Source organism: Taudactylus pleione, unplaced genomic scaffold, assembly GCF_031769625.1.
Source record: "Taudactylus pleione unplaced genomic scaffold, aTauple2 ptg000518l, whole genome shotgun sequence".
Classification (NCBI taxonomy): Eukaryota; Metazoa; Chordata; class Amphibia; order Anura; family Myobatrachidae; genus Taudactylus; species Taudactylus pleione.
Genome location: NW_028284920.1, coordinates 1474580 through 1496742, shown reverse-complemented (window position 1 = coordinate 1496742; position 22163 = coordinate 1474580). Strand labels below are relative to the sequence as shown.

The following is a 22163-nucleotide window of genomic DNA, read 5'->3' as shown; positions in this document are numbered from 1 at the left end:
ATGCAAAATTCATTCTGGGAACTGTAATGCTGTTAACGTTTTGTTGATATTGCAGTAACAGTGTATAAAGATACAAGCTCTAGAACCCTTGGCTAAAAGTCAAGTACAGTACTTTGATTTAATGTACAGTCAGCCACCACCGCAGTCCTTATCCTCCTTAGGGCCGGCCCGAGGCACGTTCGACCAGTGCGGTTGAACAGGGGCGCCACCCTATAGAGGGTGCACTCCTCCCAACCATCGCGATTTCAGCGGGACAGTCCCGTTTTTCGACACATGGGCCAAAGTGTCCCGCGGACGGTTGGGAGGTTGGGCACCCCACCACCACCACTGTGCGGCGGTGCCAGACCCTGGAGAAGCTGAATGGAGAGGGCTGTAGGCAGCCTAACTACTGAAGGAGTGTTGGGCTCGCCCCCAGCCTGATGTTAAACATGAGGTGTGCCATACGGGCACGCCTCTAAATACATCATTAAGGCTTTGCCGTGTGCAAGGTTACCATGATCCTCCTGCACATATTAGATTTATATAAATAACAGAGCTTGTTTTACTTGTGATAAATTACTGTATGAGTGTATTTATAAATGTAGTGGGAACTCAGTAGTTCGGGGCAAAATGTTACTAAAATGTAACAAAAGAAGTGTTATTTGCGCTGCATTTGTCTAGACTACAGGCACAATCAAAGGAAAACAGAAATACTTCTAATGGTGTTATATCCAGTTATATGTACTATTGTAAATATAATTATTATAGTTTTGTCACTGCGGATGCTTTATAGCTTGCTCAAACAGCATGATCTCAATGGTCCTGATTGAGACGTGACTAGTTATTTAAATTTCTGTGCTGCATTTGATGCACAGGGATTTTTTTTTTATTTCTGTCTAAGCAAAGCTTATATAGGGCCATAATCAATTTGAGGCGAAAAGTAGCGATGAGCGGTTCGGATTCTGAGGAATCCGAACCGCTCCGAACAGGTGGAATCCGAGTCCACCCGAACGCAAGTTCGGGTGTTCCCGTCTGACTCGGATTCCACCTCGAGGCCGAACGTCACCCGGCCGGCGTCGGATTCTCGTGAAAGCCGGGTGACGTTCGGCCTCTATAAAAGGCGCGGCGCCCGACTGTCGGCGCCATTTCGCGTGACTGTATCAGACGGAACAGTCACGCTTAGTTAGTGATAGAGAGGGGAAAAGTGAGACTAGAGTTAGATTACAGTTAGAGAGAGTAGTTCTTGCTACTGTGTGCTCCGTGACTGGGCTTAGGCCCTCATTCAGAGCCGTACGCTCTGAGCAGAGCACACGCTCTGCATGAGGGCCGGGCTCCTTTTTCATGGAGCGTCCTCCTGGACGCTCGTATAGCTGTGGGTCACCACCCACAGGCTATACGAGCGTGCATTTTGATGGCCGCGATGGTCGTGACCATCGCGACCATCGAAATTGCGAGCCGGAGCCTGCGGTTGAGGTTTTCAACCGCAAGCTCCGGAGTGATTTTGGCTCTATCAGAGCCAAAATCACTCCCACTGACATCACTAGTGATGTCAGTGGGCCGGCTTCTGACGGGAGGCGTTCCCGTGGGAACGCCCCCGTCAGGGAGGCACGCCCCCGGCACGCCCACCAAAGGGGGCGTGCTGTCAATCAACATTGACAGCACGCCCCCTTTGATCGGACACAACGAGCGAAGGAAAGTCCTTCGCTCGTCGTGTCTGGCGCATGCGCACGACGGAGCTCCCTCCGTCGTGCGCATGCTCAGTGCAGACCATCGACCCACTTGCGAGCGTACAGCCGCTCGCGAGTGGGTCTGAATCAGGCCCTTAGCCCGCTGTGTGTGTATTATACAAGCTCCGTGACTGGGCTTAGCCCACTGTGTGTGTATTATACAAGCTCCGTGACTGGACTTAGCCCACTGTGTGTTTTTATATTATACAAGCTCCGTGACTGGACTTAGCCCACTGTGTGTATTATGCAGGCTCCGTGACTGGGCTTAGCCCACTGTGTGTATTGTACAAGCTCCGTGACTGGACTTAGCCCGCTGTGTGTGTATTATACAAGCTCCGTGACTGGACTTAGCCAATTGTGTGTATTATACAAGCTCCGTGACTGGGCTTAGCCCACTGTGTGTGTATTATACAAGCTCCGTGACTGGACTTAGCCCACTGTGTGTTTTTATATTATACAAGCTCCGTGACTGGACTTAGCCCACTGTGTGTATTATACAGGCTCCGTGACTGGGCTTAGCCCACTGTGTGTATTGTACAAGCTCCGTGACTGGACTTAGCCCACTGTGTGTATTTATAATATTATACAAGCTCCGTGACTGGACTTAGCCCACTGTGTGTATTATACAGGCTCCGTGACTGGACTTAGGGCCTGATTCAGACCCACTCGCGAGCGGCTGTCCGCTCGCAAGTGGGTCGATGTTCTGCACTGAGCATGCGCACCATGGAGGGAGCTCCGTCGTGCGCATGCGCCAGACGCGACGAGCGAAGGATTTTCCTTCGCTCGTAGTGTCTCTTCAAAGGGGGCGTGCTGTCGATGTTGACTGACAGCACGCCCCCTTTGGTGGGCGTGCCGGGGGCGTGCCTCCCTGACGGGGGCGTTCCCACGGGAACGCCTTCCGTCAGAAGCCGGCCCACTGACATCACTAGTGATGTCAGTGGGAGTGATTTTGGCTCTGATAGAGCCAAAATCACTCCGGAGCTTGCGGTTGAAAACCTCAACCGCAGGCTCCGGCTCGCAGTTTCGATGGTCGCGATGGTCACGACCATAGCGGCCATCAAAATGCACGCTCGTATAGGCTGTGGGTGGTGACCCACAGCTATACGAGCGTCCAGGAGGACGCTCCATTTTTATGGAGGGCGGCCCTCATTCAGAGCGTGCGCTCTGCTCAGAGCGTACGGCTCTGAATGAGGGCCTTAGTCCACTGTGTGTATTATGCAAGCTCCGTAACTGGGCTTAGCCCACTGTGTGTATAATACACACTCCGTGACTGGGCTTAGCCCACTGTGTGTATTATACAAGCTCCGTGACTGGGCTTAGCCCACTGTGTGTATTATACAGGCTCCGTGACTGGGCTTAGCCCACTGTGTGTATTATACAAGCTCCGTGACTGGGCTTAGCCCACTGTATACAAGCCCAGTGACTCTGTGGGCCTTAGCCCTCTGTGTATACAAGCACCGTGACTTTGTGGTGTCTGTGCCGCTGCTCTGACGCTTGGTAACCAGTCAGCTCACTGTAACCCTTGGCCAATAATGGTGAAAACAATAATGTAAGCTGTGAGGTGGTCTAAATTGACTGTAAATGACTGGAAATTAATGTTATTGAGGTAAATAACACTCTAGGAAGAAAAAAAAGCCCAATTTATGTCATTTTAGATTTTTTTGCGAATTTTGCCAAAAAATGCAAATCCAAATCCAAAGCCAGTCACCGCAGTTTGGCAAATTCAAATCCAAAGCCGGACGACGAATTAGAACCAATTCCGTCAAAAATGATCCGGCGCACATCCCTAGCGAAAAGTCCATTATCTGCGATAATTTATCGCCGATAATGTCATTTTCGCTTGTTTCACTTATCCCCATATTCAATTTGATCTTGTATAATACACACAGTGGGCTAAGCCCAGTCACGGAGCCTGTATAATACACACAGTGGGCTAAGTCCAGTCACGGAGCTTGTATAATATAAAAACACACAGTGGGCTAAGTCCAGTCACGGAGCTTGTATAATACACACACAGTGGGCTAAGCCCAGTCACGGAGCTTGTATAATACACACAATTGGCTAAGTCCAGTCACGGAGCTTGTATAATACACACACAGCGGGCTAAGCCCAGTCACGGAGCACACTGTGGCAAGAACTACTCTCTCTAACTGTAATCTAACTCTAGTCTCACTTTTCCCCTCTCTATCACTAACTAACTGCCCCAGCTCCCAGCCTGCTCCCTCTCCCCGGCATCCTGCCTGCACTCTGCGGGCCCCAGTCTGCTCCCTCTCCCCGGCATCCTGCCTGCCCCAGCTCCCAGTCTGCTTCCTCTCCCCGGCATCCTGCCTGCCCCAGCTCCCAGCCTGCTCCCTCTCCCCGGCAACCTGCCTGCCCCAGCTCCCAGTCTGCTCCCTCTCCCCAGCATCCTGCCTGCCCCAGCTCCCAGTCTGCTCCCTCTCCCCGGCATCCTGCCTGCCCCAGCTCCCAGTCTGCTCCCTCTCCCCGGCATCCTGCCTGCCCTCTGCGGGCCCCAGTCTGCTCCCTCTCCCCGGCATCCTGCCTGCCCTCTGCGGGCCCCAGTCTTCTCCATCTCCCCGGCATCCTGCCTGCCCTCTGCGGGCCCCAGTCTGCTCCCTCTCCCCGGCATCCTGCCTGCCCCAGCTCCCAGCCTGCTCCCTCTCCCCGGCATCCTGCCTGCCCTCTGCGGGCCCCAGTCTGCTCCCTCTCCCCGGCATTCTGCCTGCCCTCTGCGGGCCCCAGTCTGCTCCCTCTCCCCGGCATCCTGCCTGCCCTCTGCGGGCCCCAGTCTGCTCCCTCTCCCCGGCATCCTGCCTGCCCTCTGCGGGCCCCAGTCTGCTCCCTCTCCCCGGCATCCTGCCTGCCCTCTGCGGGCCCCAGTCTGCTCCCTCTCCCCGGCATCCTGCCTGCCCTCTGCGGGCCCCAGTCTGCTCCCTCTCCCCGGCATCCTGCCTGCCCCAGCTCCCAGCCTGCTCCCTCTCCCCGGCATCCTGCCTGCCCTCTGCGGGCCCCAGTCTGCTCCCTCTCCCCGGCATCCTGCCTGCCCTCTGCGGGCCCCAGTCTGCTCCCTCTCCCCGGCATCCTGCCTGCCCTCTGCGGGCCCCAGTCTGCTCCCTCTCCCCGGCATCCTGCCTGCCCTCTGCGGGCCCCAGTCTGCTCCCTCTCCCCGGCATCCTGCCTGCCCTCTGCGGGCCCCAGTCTGCTCCCTCTCCCCGGCATCCTGCCTGCCCTCTGCGGGCCCCAGTCTGCGGCTTCACCGGGGATCACCCCCCAGCACACATGGAGACACTGCAGTTTTAGGTGAAAAGTATCACACTTCTGAAGAGTTGGCTGCGCAAAAGGAGCAGCTTTGCGGAAGTATTAATTTAGTAATTTCTTATTAATGAATTCCATTTTTTTTTACTTAAAATTCGTGGAGAATAAAGACCTAAAGTATCACCTTACATAAATTTATCATGATGAATAGACCCCCTATGTCTGTATAAGAAGCGATCCTTTTTCAGGTATACCAGTCTGTACTCCAGAGGAGCTTTTAATGTACTATCCCTAGCAAAGTCACATACACACAAACCAAGGCCATTTTAATCAGAAACCATTGACCTACAGTAACAGCAAGTGTTTTGGTGTGTTGGATTATATAAGCACAGAGTAAACATATGAAACCCTGGTCTGACTCAAACTTAAGGTCTAGTGCTGCATGACAGCAATGCTTACCACTATGCACAGTGCCACATTCATACTTTAAAATGTTAAACAGTGGTCCGATGTTAATTAGCGTGTTTTAAATCCTATTCCTGCTTTGTGCCCATCCACAATTGACTTTTATTACTATGGCAATGTTTTATTTATATTTGTAATTTTTTTTTTTTTTTTTTTAAGGAGCGAATGTGAAACCCCCTCCCTACATGAGGACCAAACTGTCTGTTCCAGCCTCAGGTGAGATACCCTTTCTAGTAACCTCAGTGCACATTGTCAGTGAGCAGTGCACAGGCTAGGAAGACTTTGTGAGGGGGGTGTTACTGTCTCAGAATTGTGAAGCATGGGGCTGATGCACAGTTGAATGTACAACTGTCTGCGTAGTGTATATGCTGTTTGAATTTGCAGCGTGCATGCTCAAGTAACAAGTGCACATCAATAGCTGCATTTCAGAATCCTCCGCAATTTGGATGCATCAATTCTTAACGACCGAAGAAGTCTGGGGTGGGAAGACGGGATGTCATGCAGGAAAAGTTCTGTATGGGCACGTTCATGCAACAGTGGGCCATGCGGACCAGCACGTAAGCCTATATACGCCTGTTAGGAGACTTCTCTTTTGCCCCTAGTATAGAGCAGGTGCCAGTACACACTGATAATGATGACTTGTAGTAAGCCAGTCGCATATTCTGCTGTTGCAGAAGCAGTGGCATGTCAGGATACGTACAGCTACATCAGCCCCAATGTTTTCATTGACAATATTTATACTTACCCGTATTCTAACAGGCCGACCTTCTGGTACAACTGGAGATTTTTTGGGAGCTTGTTAGCAACCCTGTGATTTTATTTTGTTAATAAATATTTCTTATATGAGTAGAGTAGTGGAAGTATGTGTCAGTCTCACTCTGCAAGCCCTAGCTACATTTAAGAGGGTAGTCAAGTACAGTAGGGTTCCCTGATTGTTCACAATCACCCTGATTATATGGTGCAACCTTTGCTCTCATCTAAAGTAATGTTAACATAAAATTTAAGACATGCTTGCTGACTTTCTGGCTGCCAGGCCGGCGCTGCAGGGGGAGTGGTGGCGGTTATAGTGGCCGGTGCAGGGGCATGGCAGCACGATTGCATCATCGCGCCCCCCTGCTTTACAATGCAGAGATTTCCCGGCATTTGAAAGCAGGGGGCGGGGTTACAATAACACAATTCTGCCCGAATCGCGTCATCAGACTGCCCCACTTTGACAGCTAAGTACAGGGGTGGGGGGTGCGGGGGATGGCATCCAAACCGGGAGAATTGCCCTCTCCTGCGGGGGGGCTGGGAGCGCCATACGATATTTGGGAGCCATCGCAAGTATGATTTAAGAACTTGTATAAAAAAGGTGCATTTTCCACCATTTGTAAAATAGACCATCCATCACAAATTGTCATATTCCAGTATTTTCCAATATTGAAATTATACAGAAACTATATATCATACAAGCTAACATAAAGTACAACCTTGTTTTTTTGTAACAGTCTTGTACTGTATCTGTCTCCCTAATAGATGAAATGCAATAGAGATGGACAGTAGACAATAGTTGAAGATCATTATGGCTCCTGCCATAGCATTTTGGTAATTCTAGGTGAGAGAATAAAGGGGCCTATCCACTAGACCACAGTTTCTCAAAACTCTGTCCTCAGGACCCCCAAACAGTGCATGTTTTCCATGTCTCCTCACAGTATCACAGGTGAAATAATTAGCTCCATCTGTGGATATTTTAAAATGTGTCAGTGAGTAATCTATGCACCTGCTCGGTGACCTGCAAAACGTGAGTTGTGTGGGGTCCTGAGGACCGAGTTTGAGAACCTCTGCACTAGGCGACCTGAAAGACTGAACGACTAGCGTTCAGACCTTCAGGTTGCCGAGGTGCGGTGCCCGCACTGAACGGCGTTCACTGAACGTCATTCAGTGCAGGAGCCTGACCTCCTATCTCTGAATATGCCGAACCTGACGAGTTCAGTTGATAGTCGGGGTCGGCAAGGACCCAGCATGCACGCGCATCACTGGTCCTTGCCAGCTATCCATTACCCGATTTTGTGAACAATGCAACCAAGACCTCCTGGTTTTGGTCGGATTGTTCACAAAGTCGGGTAATGGATAGGCCCCTTAAGATTTCTTGTCTACATTACGTTGATCCACTTATACATTAGAGGCAGATTCAAATACCACGCGTGGCTAACACATGTTAACTCATAGCTCCCGGGTTAAGTTCCCGGAGCGATGGCGTTACCCTGTGCAGTGAGCCCCAGAAGGTGCACTTGATGCAGATTTTTCCTCGCAGCTCCTGAGGCACGGGGCAGAGGCAGCAATTGAATAGTTCAGGGCAGTGCGGTAAGCCCCACGGCCAATTGAGTCTGCCCCTTAGAAGGTGATTCGTCTCCTCAGGCAGACCTTGTTCAATGTTTTCACGTCCCTCCCCTGTGACCTTATTTGCATGAATGATAACTTAACAGGGGAGGGGCCTTGACAACTCTGTGTATACACAGCGCATGTACTGGAAGGAGAGATTATATTTTAGATACACTGGGGAGTTGATAAATCGCCAGAGCATGCAAATAACATTTTTAATTTTAGCCTATCTCAGATAATTTCATCTTTGGGTGGAAGTAGTCATGGACACTTATTTTATTGGAAAGACGCCAAAGGTTTTGTGTGTTGTTGATAGGTTTTCTTAAAAGTACAGTTCATAATACTGAAACACTGTTTTTAAAGCAATGTATATTTTTTACGTCTTAGTTTGCTGGTCAGTAGTTTATGCTTGGAAAATATATTCATGTATTCCACCATGTCAAGCATAATGTGTGAACTGGCAGCTCTATTCTATCGGAAAATATTAAAATATATTTGTACATGATGTAAGGGATCGCAGCTTGTAGATTATATAAGGGATCGCAGCTTGTAGATTATATAAGGGATCGCATCTTGTAGATTATATAAGGGATAGCAAATTGAAGATTATGTAAGGGATAGCATCTTGAAGATTATATAAGGGATAGCAGTTTGTAGATTATATAAGGGATAGCAGTTTGTAGATTATGTAATGGATCGCATTTTGTAGATTATGTAAGGGATCGCATTTTGTAGATTATGTAAGGGATTGCAATTTGTAGATTATATAAGGGATAGCAGTTTGTAGATTATATAAGGGATAGCATCTTGTAGATTATGTAAGGGATAGCAGCTTGTAGATTATGTAAGTAATAGCATCTTGTAGATTATATAAGGGATAGCAGTTTGTAGATTATGTAAGGGATCGCATCTTGTAGATTATGTAAGGGATCGCAGTTTGTAGATTATATAAGGGATAGCAGTTTGTAGATTATGTAAGGGATTGCAGTTTGTAGGTTATGTAAGGGATAGCATCTTGTAGATTATATAAGGGATAGCAGCTTGTAGATTATATAAGGGATAGCAGCTTGTAGATTATGTAAAGGATAGCATCTTGTAGATTATGTAAGGGATAGCATCTTGTAGATTATATAAGGGATAGCAGTTTGTAGATTATGTAAGGGATTGCAGTTTGTAGGTTATGTAAGGGATAGCATCTTGTAGATTATATAAGGGATAGCAGTTTGTAGATTATATAAGGGATAGCATCTTGTAGATTATGTAAAGGATAGCAGCTTGTAGATTATGTAAGGGATAGCATCTTGTAGATTATATAAGGGATAGCAGTTTGTAGATTATATAAGGGATAGCAGTTTGTAGGTTATGTAAGGGATCTCATCTTGTAGATTATGTAAGGGATCACATCTTGTAGATTATGTAAGGGATCGCATTTTATAGATTATATAAGGGATAGCAGTTTGAAGATTATATAAGGGATAGCAGTTTGTAGATTATATAAGGGATAGCAGTTTGTAGATTATGTAAGGGATAGCATTTTGAAGATTATATAAGGGATAGCAGTTTGTAGATTATATAAGGGATAGCAGTTTGTAGATTATGTAACGGATCGCATCTTGTAGATTATGTAAGGGATTGCATCTTGTAGATTATATAAGGGATAGCAGTTTGTAGATTATATAAGGGATAGCAGTTTGTAGATTATGTAAGGGATCGCATTTTGTAGATTATGTAAGGGATCACATCTTGTAGATTATGTAAGGGATCGCATTTTGTAGATTATATAAGGGATAGCAGTTTGAAGATTATATAAGGGATAGCAGTTTGTAGATTATATAAGGGATAGCAGTTTGTAGATTATGTAAGGGATAGCATCTTGAAGATTATATAAGGGATAGCAGTTTGTAGATTATATAAGGGATAGCAGTTTGTAGATTATGTAACGGATCGCATCTTGTAGATTATGTAAGGGATTGCATCTTGTAGATTATATAAGGGATAGCAGTTTGTAGATTATATAAGGGATAGCAGCTTGTAGATTATGTAAAGGATAGCAGCTTGTAGATTATGTAAGGGATAGCATCTTGTAGATTATATAAGGGATAGCAGTTTGTAGATTATGTAAGGGATCGCATCTTGTAGATTATGTAAGGGATTGCATCTTGTAGATTATATAAGGGATAGCAGTTTGTAGATTATATAAGGGATAGCAGTTTGTAGATTATGTAAGGGATCGCATTTTGTAGATTATGTAAGGGATCACATCTTGTAGATTATGTAAGGGATCGCATTTTGTAGATTATATAAGGGATAGCAGTTTGAAGATTATATAAGGGATAGCAGTTTGTAGATTATATAAGGGATAGCAGTTTGTAGATTATGTAAGGGATAGCATCTTGAAGATTATATAAGGGATAGCAGTTTGTAGATTATATAAGGGATAGCAGTTTGTAGATTATGTAACGGATCGCATCTTGTAGATTATGTAAGGGATTGCATCTTGTAGATTATATAAGGGATAGCAGTTTGTAGATTATATAAGGGATAGCAGCTTGTAGATTATGTAAAGGATAGCAGCTTGTAGATTATGTAAGGGATAGCATCTTGTAGATTATATAAGGGATAGCAGTTTGTAGATTATGTAAGGGATCGCATCTTGTAGATTATGTAAGGGATTGCATTTTGTAGATTATATAAGGGATAGCAGTTTGTAGATTATATAAGTGATAGCAGCTTGTATATTATGTAAAGGATAGCATCTTGTAGATTATGTAAGGGATAGCATCTTGTAGATTATATAAGGGATTGCATCTTGAAGATTATATAAGGGATAGCAGCTTGTAGATTATGTAAGGGATCACACCTTGTAGATTATGTAAGGGATTGCATTTTGTAGATTATATAAAGTATCGCATTTTGTAGATTATATAAGGGATAGCAGTTTGTAGATTATATAAGGGATAGCAGTTTGTAGATTATGTAAGGGATAGCATCTTGTAGATTATATAAGGGATTGCATCTTGTAGATTATATAATGGATAGCAGTTTGTAGATTATGTAAGGGATAGCAGTTTGTAGATTATGTAAGGGATCGCAGCTTGTAGATTATATAAGGGATCGCATTTTGTAGATTATATAAGGGATCGCATTTTGTAGATTATATAAGGGATCGCATCTTGTAGATTATATAAGGGATAGCAGTTTGTAGATTATATAAGGTATAGCAGTGTGTAGATTATGTAAGGGATAGCAGTTTGTAGATTATGTAAGGGATAGCATCTTGTAGATTATATAAGGGATCGCATTTTGTAGATTATATAAGGGATAGCATCTTGTAGATTATGTAAAGGATAGCAGTTTGTAGATTATGTAAGGGATAGCATCTTGTAGATTATATAAGGGATAGCAGTTTGTAGATTATATAAGGGATAGCAGCTTGTAGATTATGTAAAGGATAGCAGCTTGTAGATTATGTAAGGGATAGCATCTTGTAGATTATATAAGGGATAGCAGTTTGTAGATTATGTAAGGGATCGCATCTTGTAGATTATGTAAGGGATTGCATTTTGTAGATTATATAAGGGATAGCAGTTTGTAGATTATATAAGTGATAGCAGCTTGTATATTTTGTAAAGGATAGCATCTTGTAGATTATGTAAGGGATAGCATCTTGTAGATTATATAAGGGATTGCATCTTGAAGATTATATAAGGGATAGCAGCTTGTAGATTATGTAAGGGATCACACCTTGTAGATTATGTAAGGGATTGCATTTTGTAGATTATATAAAGTATCGCATTTTGTAGATTATATAAGGGATAGCAGTTTGTAGATTATATAAGGGATAGCAGTTTGTAGATTATGTAAGGGATAGCATCTTGTAGATTATATAAGGGATTGCATCTTGTAGATTATATAATGGATAGCAGTTTGTAGATTATGTAAGGGATAGCAGTTTGTAGATTATGTAAGGGATCGCAGCTTGTAGATTATATAAGGGATCGCATTTTGTAGATTATATAAGGGATCGCATTTTGTAGATTATATAAGGGATCGCATCTTGTAGATTATATAAGGGATAGCAGTTTGTAGATTATATAAGGTATAGCAGTGTGTAGATTATGTAAGGGATAGCAGTTTGTAGATTATGTAAGGGATAGCATCTTGTAGATTATATAAGGGATCGCATTTTGTAGATTATATAAGGGATAGCATCTTGTAGATTATGTAAAGGATAGCAGTTTGTAGATTATGTAAGGGATAGCATCTTGTAGATTATATAAGGGATAGCAGTTTGTAGATTATGTAAGGGATCGCATCTTGTAGATTATGTAAGGGATTGCATTTTGTAGATTATATAAGGGATTGCATTTTGTAGATTATATAAGGGATAGCAGTTTGTAGATTATATAAGGGATAGCAGCTTGTATATTATGTAAAGGATAGCAGCTTGTAGATTATGTAAGGGATAGCATCTTGAAGATTATATAAGGGATTGCATCTTGAAGATTATATAAGGGATAGCAGCTTGTAGATTATGTAAGGGATCACACCTTGTAGATTATGTAAGGGATTGCATCTTGTAGATTATATAAGGGATCGCATCTTGTAGATTATATAAGGGATCACATTTTGTAGATTATATAAGGGATAGCAGTTTGTAGATTATGTAAGGGATAGCAGTTCGTAGATTATGTAAGGGATAGCAGCTTGTAGATTATATAAGGGATCGCATCTTGTAGATTATATAAGGAATCACATTTTGTAGATTATATAAGGGATAGCAGTTTGTAGATTATGTAAGGGATAGCAGTTTGTAGATTATGTAAGTGATAGCAGCTTGTAGATTATATAAGGGATCGCATTTTGTAGATTATATAAGGGATCGCATCTTGTAGATTATATAAGGGATAGCAGTTTGTAGATTATGTAAGGGATAGCAGCTTGTAGATTATATAAGGGATCGCATTTTGTAGATTATATAAGGGATCGCATCTTGTAGATTATATAAGGGATCGCATCTTGTAGATTATATAAGGGATCGCATCTTGTAGATTATGTAAGGGATCGCATCTTGTAAAAGGACCTATGTGTATTAATATAGCAGACCTGGCCAACCTGGCTCTACAGGTTGTGAAACTGCAAGTCCAAGCATATCCTTCCACCGATCAGCTGGTAAAGCAGTCTGGTAATTGTAGTTTCACAACAGCTAGAGAGCCACAGGTAGACCTGTAATAGAAGTGTAACTTCCCTTTAAGATCCATCCAATACAAATTGAGCAGACCTATTATGTCATTTGGCTCCAAGTGGTCATCCATTAAATATACCAATATTTTTCCTTTTTCATGAAGCAAATGGACATGAAAAATGATATGTTGCATTACCTGCACCGAAGTCCTCTCTCCTCTCTCTCTCTCTCTCTCTATACATACACATACATACATACATACGAGGGCTAATTGAAAAGTAATGAGACTGATGTTTTTATTCAGAATCCGATGACTCCACAGGATCTGAACATTTTTCTTTTTTAAAGTAGCGTCCTTCACATTCAATACATTTTTTGCAGCATTTCAACTACGATTCAAAGACGTGCAGTAGACTGTTTTGTGACATCACTGTTAGTGTTACAGCTGTGGCATTTTTCACTTCATCATCTGTCAAGAACTTCTTTTCGTGCAGTAGTTTTTTCAGCATTGGGAATGCCCAGAAATCAGAGGGCGCTAAGTCTGGGCTGTATGGAGGGTGCTCCAGTGCTGTCCCATTAATTTCAGTCAGTGCTGCCAATGCAACAGCAGCAACGTGTGGTCGGGCATTCTTCAGGAAATGTGGTCTTTTCTTCCTCATGGCTTCACGCAAATTGTCCACAGGGAACCCAGTGCAGTAGGATCATACTGTGCATATCAAAGCACAGCAGACTTTACACACCAAAGGAATCACACTGAAGTTTTTGGGCGGAGGCGAATTCATGTGTTTCCATACACTGGACTGTTGTTTGGATTCCGGATCACAATGACGAATCCACGATTCATCACACGTCACAATCGATGTCAGGAAATCGGGTATCCTCTCCAACATTCGAACAGTGTTCTTGCACGATTCAACTCATTGTCACATTTACTCTTCTGTGAGCTACCCATCTGGCACACACGCGATGCATTTTTAGTTCCTTTGTTACAATACGCTGAATCCATTAAAATGAGATGCCAAGTGAAGCCGAAAGTTCACGTAAAGTTAATGTAATTTTATAACATCTCCGCAGCTTTGGCAATGTTGACATCTGTAACCACGGTGGATGATCTCCTAGAATGCGCTTCCTCAGTCACTCGCGTTTTACCCTCTTTGAAGTGCTTCCACCACGTAGATACTGCAGCGCGGCTAATTGATTCTCCACCTTATGTTTGCCGTAAAATGTCATGAGTTTAATTTCCGCTTTTTCCAAGTTTAACACAAATTTCAATCACACATCTTTGACATAATCTCACTGACATGTCTTCCTCATCCACCATGACGAAACGTATGAAGATCTTCCACTCGCTGTGACCAAACAAAGAAGACTACGGCAGACACATCGATGTATGAGCTTTACAATAACCAGCCTAGTGTTGCCACGTCTACCTATGGCACAGAAAAACAGTCTAATTACTTTTCAATCAGCCCTCGTATATAGAATAATATAGAGGTTGAAAAAAGATACATCGCTGTTAAGTTGACATTTGCCAATTGCGCTTCAAGGTGGCGTGTGGTTGAGAAAATTTTATTTGATCCTAAAGCTGGCAGTCAGATAAATTCCCTGGATTATCTCCCTGATTTTCCTTACTTATTATAGCTAAATATACGAATACTTGTAAGAAAGGAATCATATCATTTTAATATTCTTTAAGTAAATCTGCTGTTATACCTTATGTGGTATTGAACCCACATTTTAAAACACCTTTACAGTAAAGAACTACTTCCTTTGCTGATGGCTGATCTGACTGTCTTTCATTTCCAATTGAGGTCCCCTTGTTCTCTGTATGATCCTTGGTATAAAAAGTTATTTAAATAAATGTTGGCATTGAGTTTGAATAGATTTGTACAGATCACTCAGGTCACTTCTAAGGCACATCATTTTTCTAACCACACTTCTATTTCTATAGTAAATAAGACTGTCCGCTCTCTGTGTAGTATTGTATGAATGAAGTATTACTATAGAATATACATTTGCTAGGAAAAACAAAACTTGCACTGCTCGGAATCCTTGGTTTTGCACATGTAGCCTCAGTTAGAAGCCATTTTATTTTCAAAGTTTAAAACTTTATTAATATATATATTTTCTATTAATAAAGCTTTAAACTTTGAATAGTGTTCTATTGGGTTGTGCTGCTGAATTTGCTTTAACTTTGTGCTGTGTGTGTGACAGCATCAGTGTTCTGTATAATGAATAATGGCAGCAATTAGCAGGCATAGACATATAAATAGCATTAATAAAAGGCTAGATATTCCACCTTGCTGTCTCTTTTTAATTCTGGCATTAATATTATACCATCATACTGTACAATGGGAACTTTAAAAAGCAAATATTATGACGGAGGAGGAAAAGGTTTACTATTATAAATGCTCAAACTGACTGACATATGTCTAAGTATAGTAGTATTCTGGTTTAATGTAATGATTATTAAAGAAGAATACATTAAAATAAATCACTAACCATATCTATATTATTTTCCCTCACAAAGATATTGCATCTTTTATCAGAAAACTTGAAAAAAAAAATCTGATTAAATATGGCTCCTTTTTTACCTTTGGTGTTGTGCCAGTCAGATCTGGCAGGTCACCCAAAGGCTACTGCGGCCCTAGCGCTGTTATCCTTTCTCCTAGTCCTACTTGCTCATCCAATTACACAGTGGTCCAGAGCAATCTAGCTCTATACGCCTTTCCCCTAGTACTGCTAGCCTGTTCCATACAGACAGTGGTCCATTGTTGTAATCCCCTGTCCTAGTACTGCTTGTTTTATCATACAGAGAGCTGTCTAGCGCTGTAATCCTTTCTACTAGTACAGCTCGTCTTATTCATACAGATGGATCCCAGTGTTGTATTGCCCTCTCCCAGTACTGTGTACACACAGACATCAGTCCGTTGCTGTAATGATAATCCCCTCTCCTAGTAGTGCTTGACTCATCTGAACAGAAAGCGGTCCTTCGCTTTAGTCCCGTCTCCTAGTACAGCATGCCTCATCCACACAGAAAGTGGTCCTTCTCTGTATTCCCCTCTCCTAGTACAGCGTGCCTCATCCATACAGAAAGTGGTCCTTCTCTGTATTCCCCTCTCCTAGTACAGCGTGCCTCATCCATACAGAAAGCGGTCCTTCTCTTTAGTCCCCTCTCCTAGTACAGCGTGCCTCATCCACACAGAAAGTGGTCCTTCTCTGTAATCCTCTCTCCTAGTACAGAATGGCTCATCCATACAGAAAGCGGTCCTTCTCTGTATTCCCTTCTCCTAGTACAGCATGCCTCATCCATACAGAAAGCGGTCCTTCTCTGTATTCCCCTCTCCTAGTACAGCGTGCCTCATCCATACAGAAAGCGGTCCTTCTCTGTATTCCCTTCTCCTAATACAGCATGCCTCATCCATACAGAAAGCTGTCCTTCTCTGTATCCCCCTCTCCTAGTACAGCGTGCCTCATCCATACAGAAAGCGGTCCTTCTCTGTATTCCCCTCTCCTAGTACAGCGTGCCTCATCCATACAGAAAGCGGTCCTTCTCTGTAATCCCCTCTCCTAGTACAGCGTGCCTCATCCATACAGAAAGCGGTCCTTCTCTGTAATCCTCTCTCCTAGTACAGCGTGCCTCATCCATACAGAAAGCTGTCCTTCTCTGTATCCCCCTCTCCTAGTACAGCGTGCCTCATCCATACAGAAAGCGGTCCTCTCTGTATTCCCCTCTCCTAGTACAGCGTGCCTCATCCATACAGAAAGCTGTCCTTCTCTGTAATCCCCTCTCCTAGTACAGCATGGCTCATCCATACAGAAAGCGGTCCTCTCTGTATTCCCCTCTCCTAGTACAGCATGCCTCATCCATACAGAAAGCTGTCCTTCTCTGTAATCCCCTCTCCTAGTACAGCGTGCCTCATCCATACAGAAAGCGGTCCTTCTCTGTATTCCCCTCTCCTAGTACAGCGTGCCTCATCCATACAGAAAGCGGTCCTTCTCTGTATTCCCCTCTCCTAGTACAGCGGGCCTCATCCATACAGAAAGTGGTCCTTCTCTGTATTCCCCTCTCCTAGTACTATATACCTCATCCATACAGACATCAATCCGCTTGTGTAATCCCCTCTTCTAGTACTGTTTTCCATACAGACATTGGGCAATTGCTGTAATCCCCTCTTCTAGTGCTACTTGCCACATCCATACAGACATCAGACTGTTGCTGGAATCCCCTCTCCTTGTATCGCTTGCCTCATCAATACAGTCAGTGGTCCTTCTCTGTAATCCCTCTCCTAGTATTACTTAACTTTATCCCCTCTCCTTGCACTGCTTGGCTCATCCATACAGACTGTGGTCCATTGCTGTAATCCCCTCTCCAAATACTGCTTGCCTAATCCATACAGACATCAGACTGTTGCTGGAATCCCCTCTCCTTGTATCGCTTGCCTCATCAATACAGTCAGTGGTCCTTCTCTGTAATCCCTCTCCTAGTATTACTTAACTTTATCCCCTCTCCTTGCACTGCTTGGCTCATCCATACAGACTGTGGTCCATTGCTGTAATCCCGTCTCCAAATACTGCTTGCCTAATCCATACAGACATCAGTTTGTTACTGTAATCCCATCTCCTAGGACTGCATGCTTTATCCATACAGACAGTAGTCCTGTTCATTATTGTAATCTCTCTCCAAGTACTGCTTGCCTCATCCATACAAACATCAGTCTGCTGCTGTAATCCCCTCTCCTATTACTGCTTGCCTCATCCACACAGACAGCGGTCCTTCTCTGTTATCCCTTTTCCTAGTACTACATGCCTCATCCATACACACATTAGTCCGTTACTGTAATCCTCGCTCCTAATACTGCATGCCTCATCCATACAGACATCAATAAATTGCTGTATTCCCCTCTCCTAGTACTGCTTGTTCATCCATACAGTCAGCGTTCCATTGCTGCCATCATCTCTCCTAGTACTGCTTGCTGTAATCACATTGCTGTATTCCCCCCTCCTAGTACTGCTTGCCTATTCATACAGACAATGTTCTAGCAGTGCTATTCATACAGACAGCATCCCAGTGTTGAAATCCCCTTTCTCAGTACTGCGTGTCTCATCCATAGAGACAGCGCTCCATTGCTGTAATCCCTCTCATACCTAGTAGTACTGCTTGCCTTATTTGTGCAGACATCAGTCCATTGCTGTAATCCCCTGTTCTAATACTTATTGCTCATTCATACAGACAGTGGTCAAGTTCTGATGGTCATACGGACAGCACCACAGTGTTGTAATGCTCTCTCTCAGCACTGCGTGCTTCATTCATACAGACAGTGATTCAGCTCTGTAGTCCTCTCGCCTAGTACCCCATGCTTAATTCATGCAGACAGCGTCGCTGTGATCTTCCCTTTCATCCAAATTATTGGCACACGTACTATATATGTTACATGGATGACTCCATGGAGACACACTTCGATAGGGAAACTTACTTCTTGATACATAACTGTAGTGCAAGGTGAAAAAAAAAATCACTGGTGAAAACTAAATAGTGCTTTTTTAGTCCTTTAAAAAAATCTGACCCACAATTAAATCTGCAGAAGAACACTTGTATGTGCCCTATCATTTTCAGTTACTGGTCCACTGAATAACATGGTGCAGAATGCACAAATGAGCTGTAACGATTATAAGTCACTTATATTATAGCATAATTTCAGAAACTAAATATAGAAATATTATTGGTTGCTATGGGTTATTGTACACATTGCACCATGTTAAGTGCAGTTGTTACAGGAAACATTTTTTTTTATATATAATAATTTTGACAATTTCTACAACTCATTTAATTTATTTTTTGCCAAATTTCTAACCTGACTGTTTAATAATTTAATCTCTCTTTTATTGCTGTATATATATTTTTGTTTTGGGTATATTCTGACATCCATTGCATTTCTTCTAACTCAATATTCTACCTGTTATAACGCTGGCATTATATTTATAAAAAAAAACGTTCATCAAAATGAATTCAAATTAATTAGCATTTTATTGCTCCTTTTGCCCTGACTGCCTCTGGACTAGCCATCACCACCCCACAGCCACACCATAGGGCATTTTAGTTCCTCTGCATCACCGCGATGTGCTGTTCTGGAACGGCACATCACTTCCACCGTCATCGCAAGTCTTCCCTCGCACACCATAGAGGTGCGATGTAGAATTTACCTGTATCTGGTCAATATACACCTGGACATCACCGGACGCACACCACACACAGAGTTTAATTCTCCTCTGTGCCATAGTTTCTAGGCAGGCCAACCTAGGCTAAACTTTTTCAGAAGATTATTATAATGAAACTTATGTGGTCTATTACATCCAGCGATTTGTACATTTAGGGCCATATTCAATTAGAGGTGAAAAGTCAGAGGTCGTACTTTTCGCCATCATCGCCGTTTTTCCTGGGGATAAAGTATCGGGCGCGTGCCCGCGTATCCCAGTATTCAATTAGGACTTGGCGAAAATGGGACCCGGCGGAAAGGTAAGTTTCGAAAAGTCCTGTCACTTTTGGGGAAATCAGCCTATCACCCCACAAAAGATGATCTGACATGGGGGATCACTATGGGTACCCCCGAATTGGCCTGCTAAAGGTAATTGGGGTTTTTAAACGGCCGCGGCAGGTGCATTAATGCGTCTTTAAAGAAGTGGTGAAGGATAGCATTTAGCTTCATTTTTTTTTTTTTTAAACTAGTCCCATCAAGTTTGGGGTACATGAAAATGGGTGCAAGCATATTTTGAAGTCCCTAAAGTGTACTTTTAAAATTCTTCAAAAATCCACCTGCCGCTACCCACCCGCATTCTAGAAAACACCTGCCGCATACTTGGGAACCCCCCCTGAGTCTATTTCGCTAGTTTTTAAGTGTGTCCCCCAACTTTTTTTTTTTGCACCCAAAATGAAACCACTTTTTTTGGGGGTGTCCTATGCTAAAAATTTTTGACACAGATTACTTTAAGGGGATATACCAAGGGCTGCAGGGTACTTTTTTAAAGTCTGCACCCCAAAACCCCAATTTTGCACTTTTTTTCGCAACCTATGCAGTGGTGAAAACTTATCCTCGTTTTTTTACAAAGACTACTCGCACCTGTGAAAAGTCTTTGAAATTGAATATGGGGATAAGTGAAAATTGCGAAAAATTATGTAATCGGCGATAAATTATCCTAATTGAATATGGCCCATTGTTAAAAAATTGTAATGGCAACAAGTTAGTTGACATGGAGGACTTCTTGCAATTTTTTTTTATTTTTTTAGTAATTTGAACTCATTTACATAGCGATTTGCAACCACGGCTAACAGCTAGAATACAGCAACTTCTACAAGTTCACAAGCTATTACATCCTTTGGCAAAGACATTTGTGCCTTTGCACTGTCATATAAGCCATGAGTTATGGAGCATACACACGGTCAGATTTGTCAGATGAACGATTGAACGATTTGAACGATTTTACCAAAGTTTTGAACGATTGAATGATTTTTTTCTGCATTAAAATGAATGGAATCGTCCAAGTCTGACTGCAAACACATCAGATGTCAGATATCGTTATCGGACAAACGGGAACGCGCATCGTTCATCGTCCATCGTTCAGGCATGTCAGATATGTCAGATTTTCCTTCAGATATGAACGACTGAACGATTTTTAAATCGTTATCGTTCAGATCTGAAGGAAAAATCTGACCATGTGTATGCACCATTAAATGCACACATTGATGTCCTAGAACCTCTGTCATTCTGTGTCAGAACATTTTGTACAGATTAATGTAATATTTAATTTTCATAATAGTGTTGTTCAGTCTTTGGTCTCCTGTCCCTACTTTAGGGATTTGTTCTTGTATTGTTTACAGACCGAGGCCAGAACAAAGAAATCCATGAACAATTAACACTGCAGGGAGTATTGATAGAAACCTTATACTCCTGTACATCTGCAATTGTCTCCTGCAGCTAAACAAGCGCTCAATATAGTGTTCCTAGGAGATGATAGTTTTTTTTTTATCTCTATCAAACAAATATTGTTTCCAGGTTGCAACTTACAAATGACAACATACTTTTAGGCTGAAGAGATGTGGTGTCCATATGTGTCCATATTTTGTATACATTTGTTACTACAGCGCTCTGTTACAGTTGATTGTCCAAGTTAAGGAATTGTATTTTGTTATTCATAATACTGATTGTTTCTTGAAAAGTGCTGGATATATATTTGTATAATTCTATATGTCACTGTGATGAGTGTGGACAGCGCTGCTCTGTATAAACAGGAGATTTAATTGATTAGTTTAGATCTGCTTTTGAACACAATGTTTCTACCTTCATAAGTCATGAAGACAGTAACGTGGAATGTGATGTTGTTTTATTTTAATTATTATTTATTTATATATTTAGCGAGTGGCATAATTAATAGTTGTATTCAGGGTTTTTTAAATTCTTTTTAAACATTGCAGTTTCCAGCTTTATCATTAGCTGAGCAACCAGAAGCCTACTTTTCCGGAATGTCCGGTAGACTCCCCAATTTCTGGGAGAATAGACAAAGCTCCTGCATCCTGTCTACTTCTGCATTGAAGTGAATGGAGACGCGTTTCGTATTGAATAGCGTTTTCGTGCCCACCTCCCTCTGCAAAATGCCACAAACCCACAGAATTTTTCATCTGAGACAGGGCCATGATAACATGATCCCCAGCCCTCCTCCAGGATCTCCCGAATAGGAGTCCCGCAAAATCAGCAACTATACAATTACCACTATACTGTATATGTATTGTTTGTAGTTCTATTCACACTTCCGAAATGCAGATATACTATTGATATACTGTTGATTTCTGTTATTCAAAAGGTTTAAAACCATTTTGATGCCATTTCATTGAAAAAAGTTACTTTCCTAACCATTGCCAAATGCTTTCAACTGAAACTCATGACCCTTTAAATGGATTACAGACTATAGTAACATGATTGGCAATATTGTGTATTGAAGGGATGCAGTTGGTATACCTACAGCCAGCATCCCGTCTGACTAAATCCCGGCGTCCGGAATGCCGTTACCTGCATCGGGATGCCGCTGTCGGTATATTGACAGCAGGCATCCCGACTGCCATGATATCATACCGATTTCCAAGGGATGCAGTTAGTATACCTACAGCCGGCATACCGTCTGACGAAATCCTGGCGCCG

The 22163-nt window shown here is 42.9% G+C and overlaps 1 protein-coding gene across 2 annotated transcripts in view; it reads left to right on the top strand.

Moving 5' to 3' along the window:
• Positions 1-22163, top strand: part of FAM13C (family with sequence similarity 13 member C) — a 382048-nt gene that overhangs the window by 252455 nt on the left and 107430 nt on the right. For both annotated transcript variants that reach the window (XM_088450454.1, XM_088450455.1), the window contains one exon: positions 5586-5642. In XM_088450454.1, the coding sequence (XP_088306580.1) occupies positions 5586-5642 (57 nt within the window). The remainder of the gene's footprint in view (positions 1-5585; positions 5643-22163) is intronic.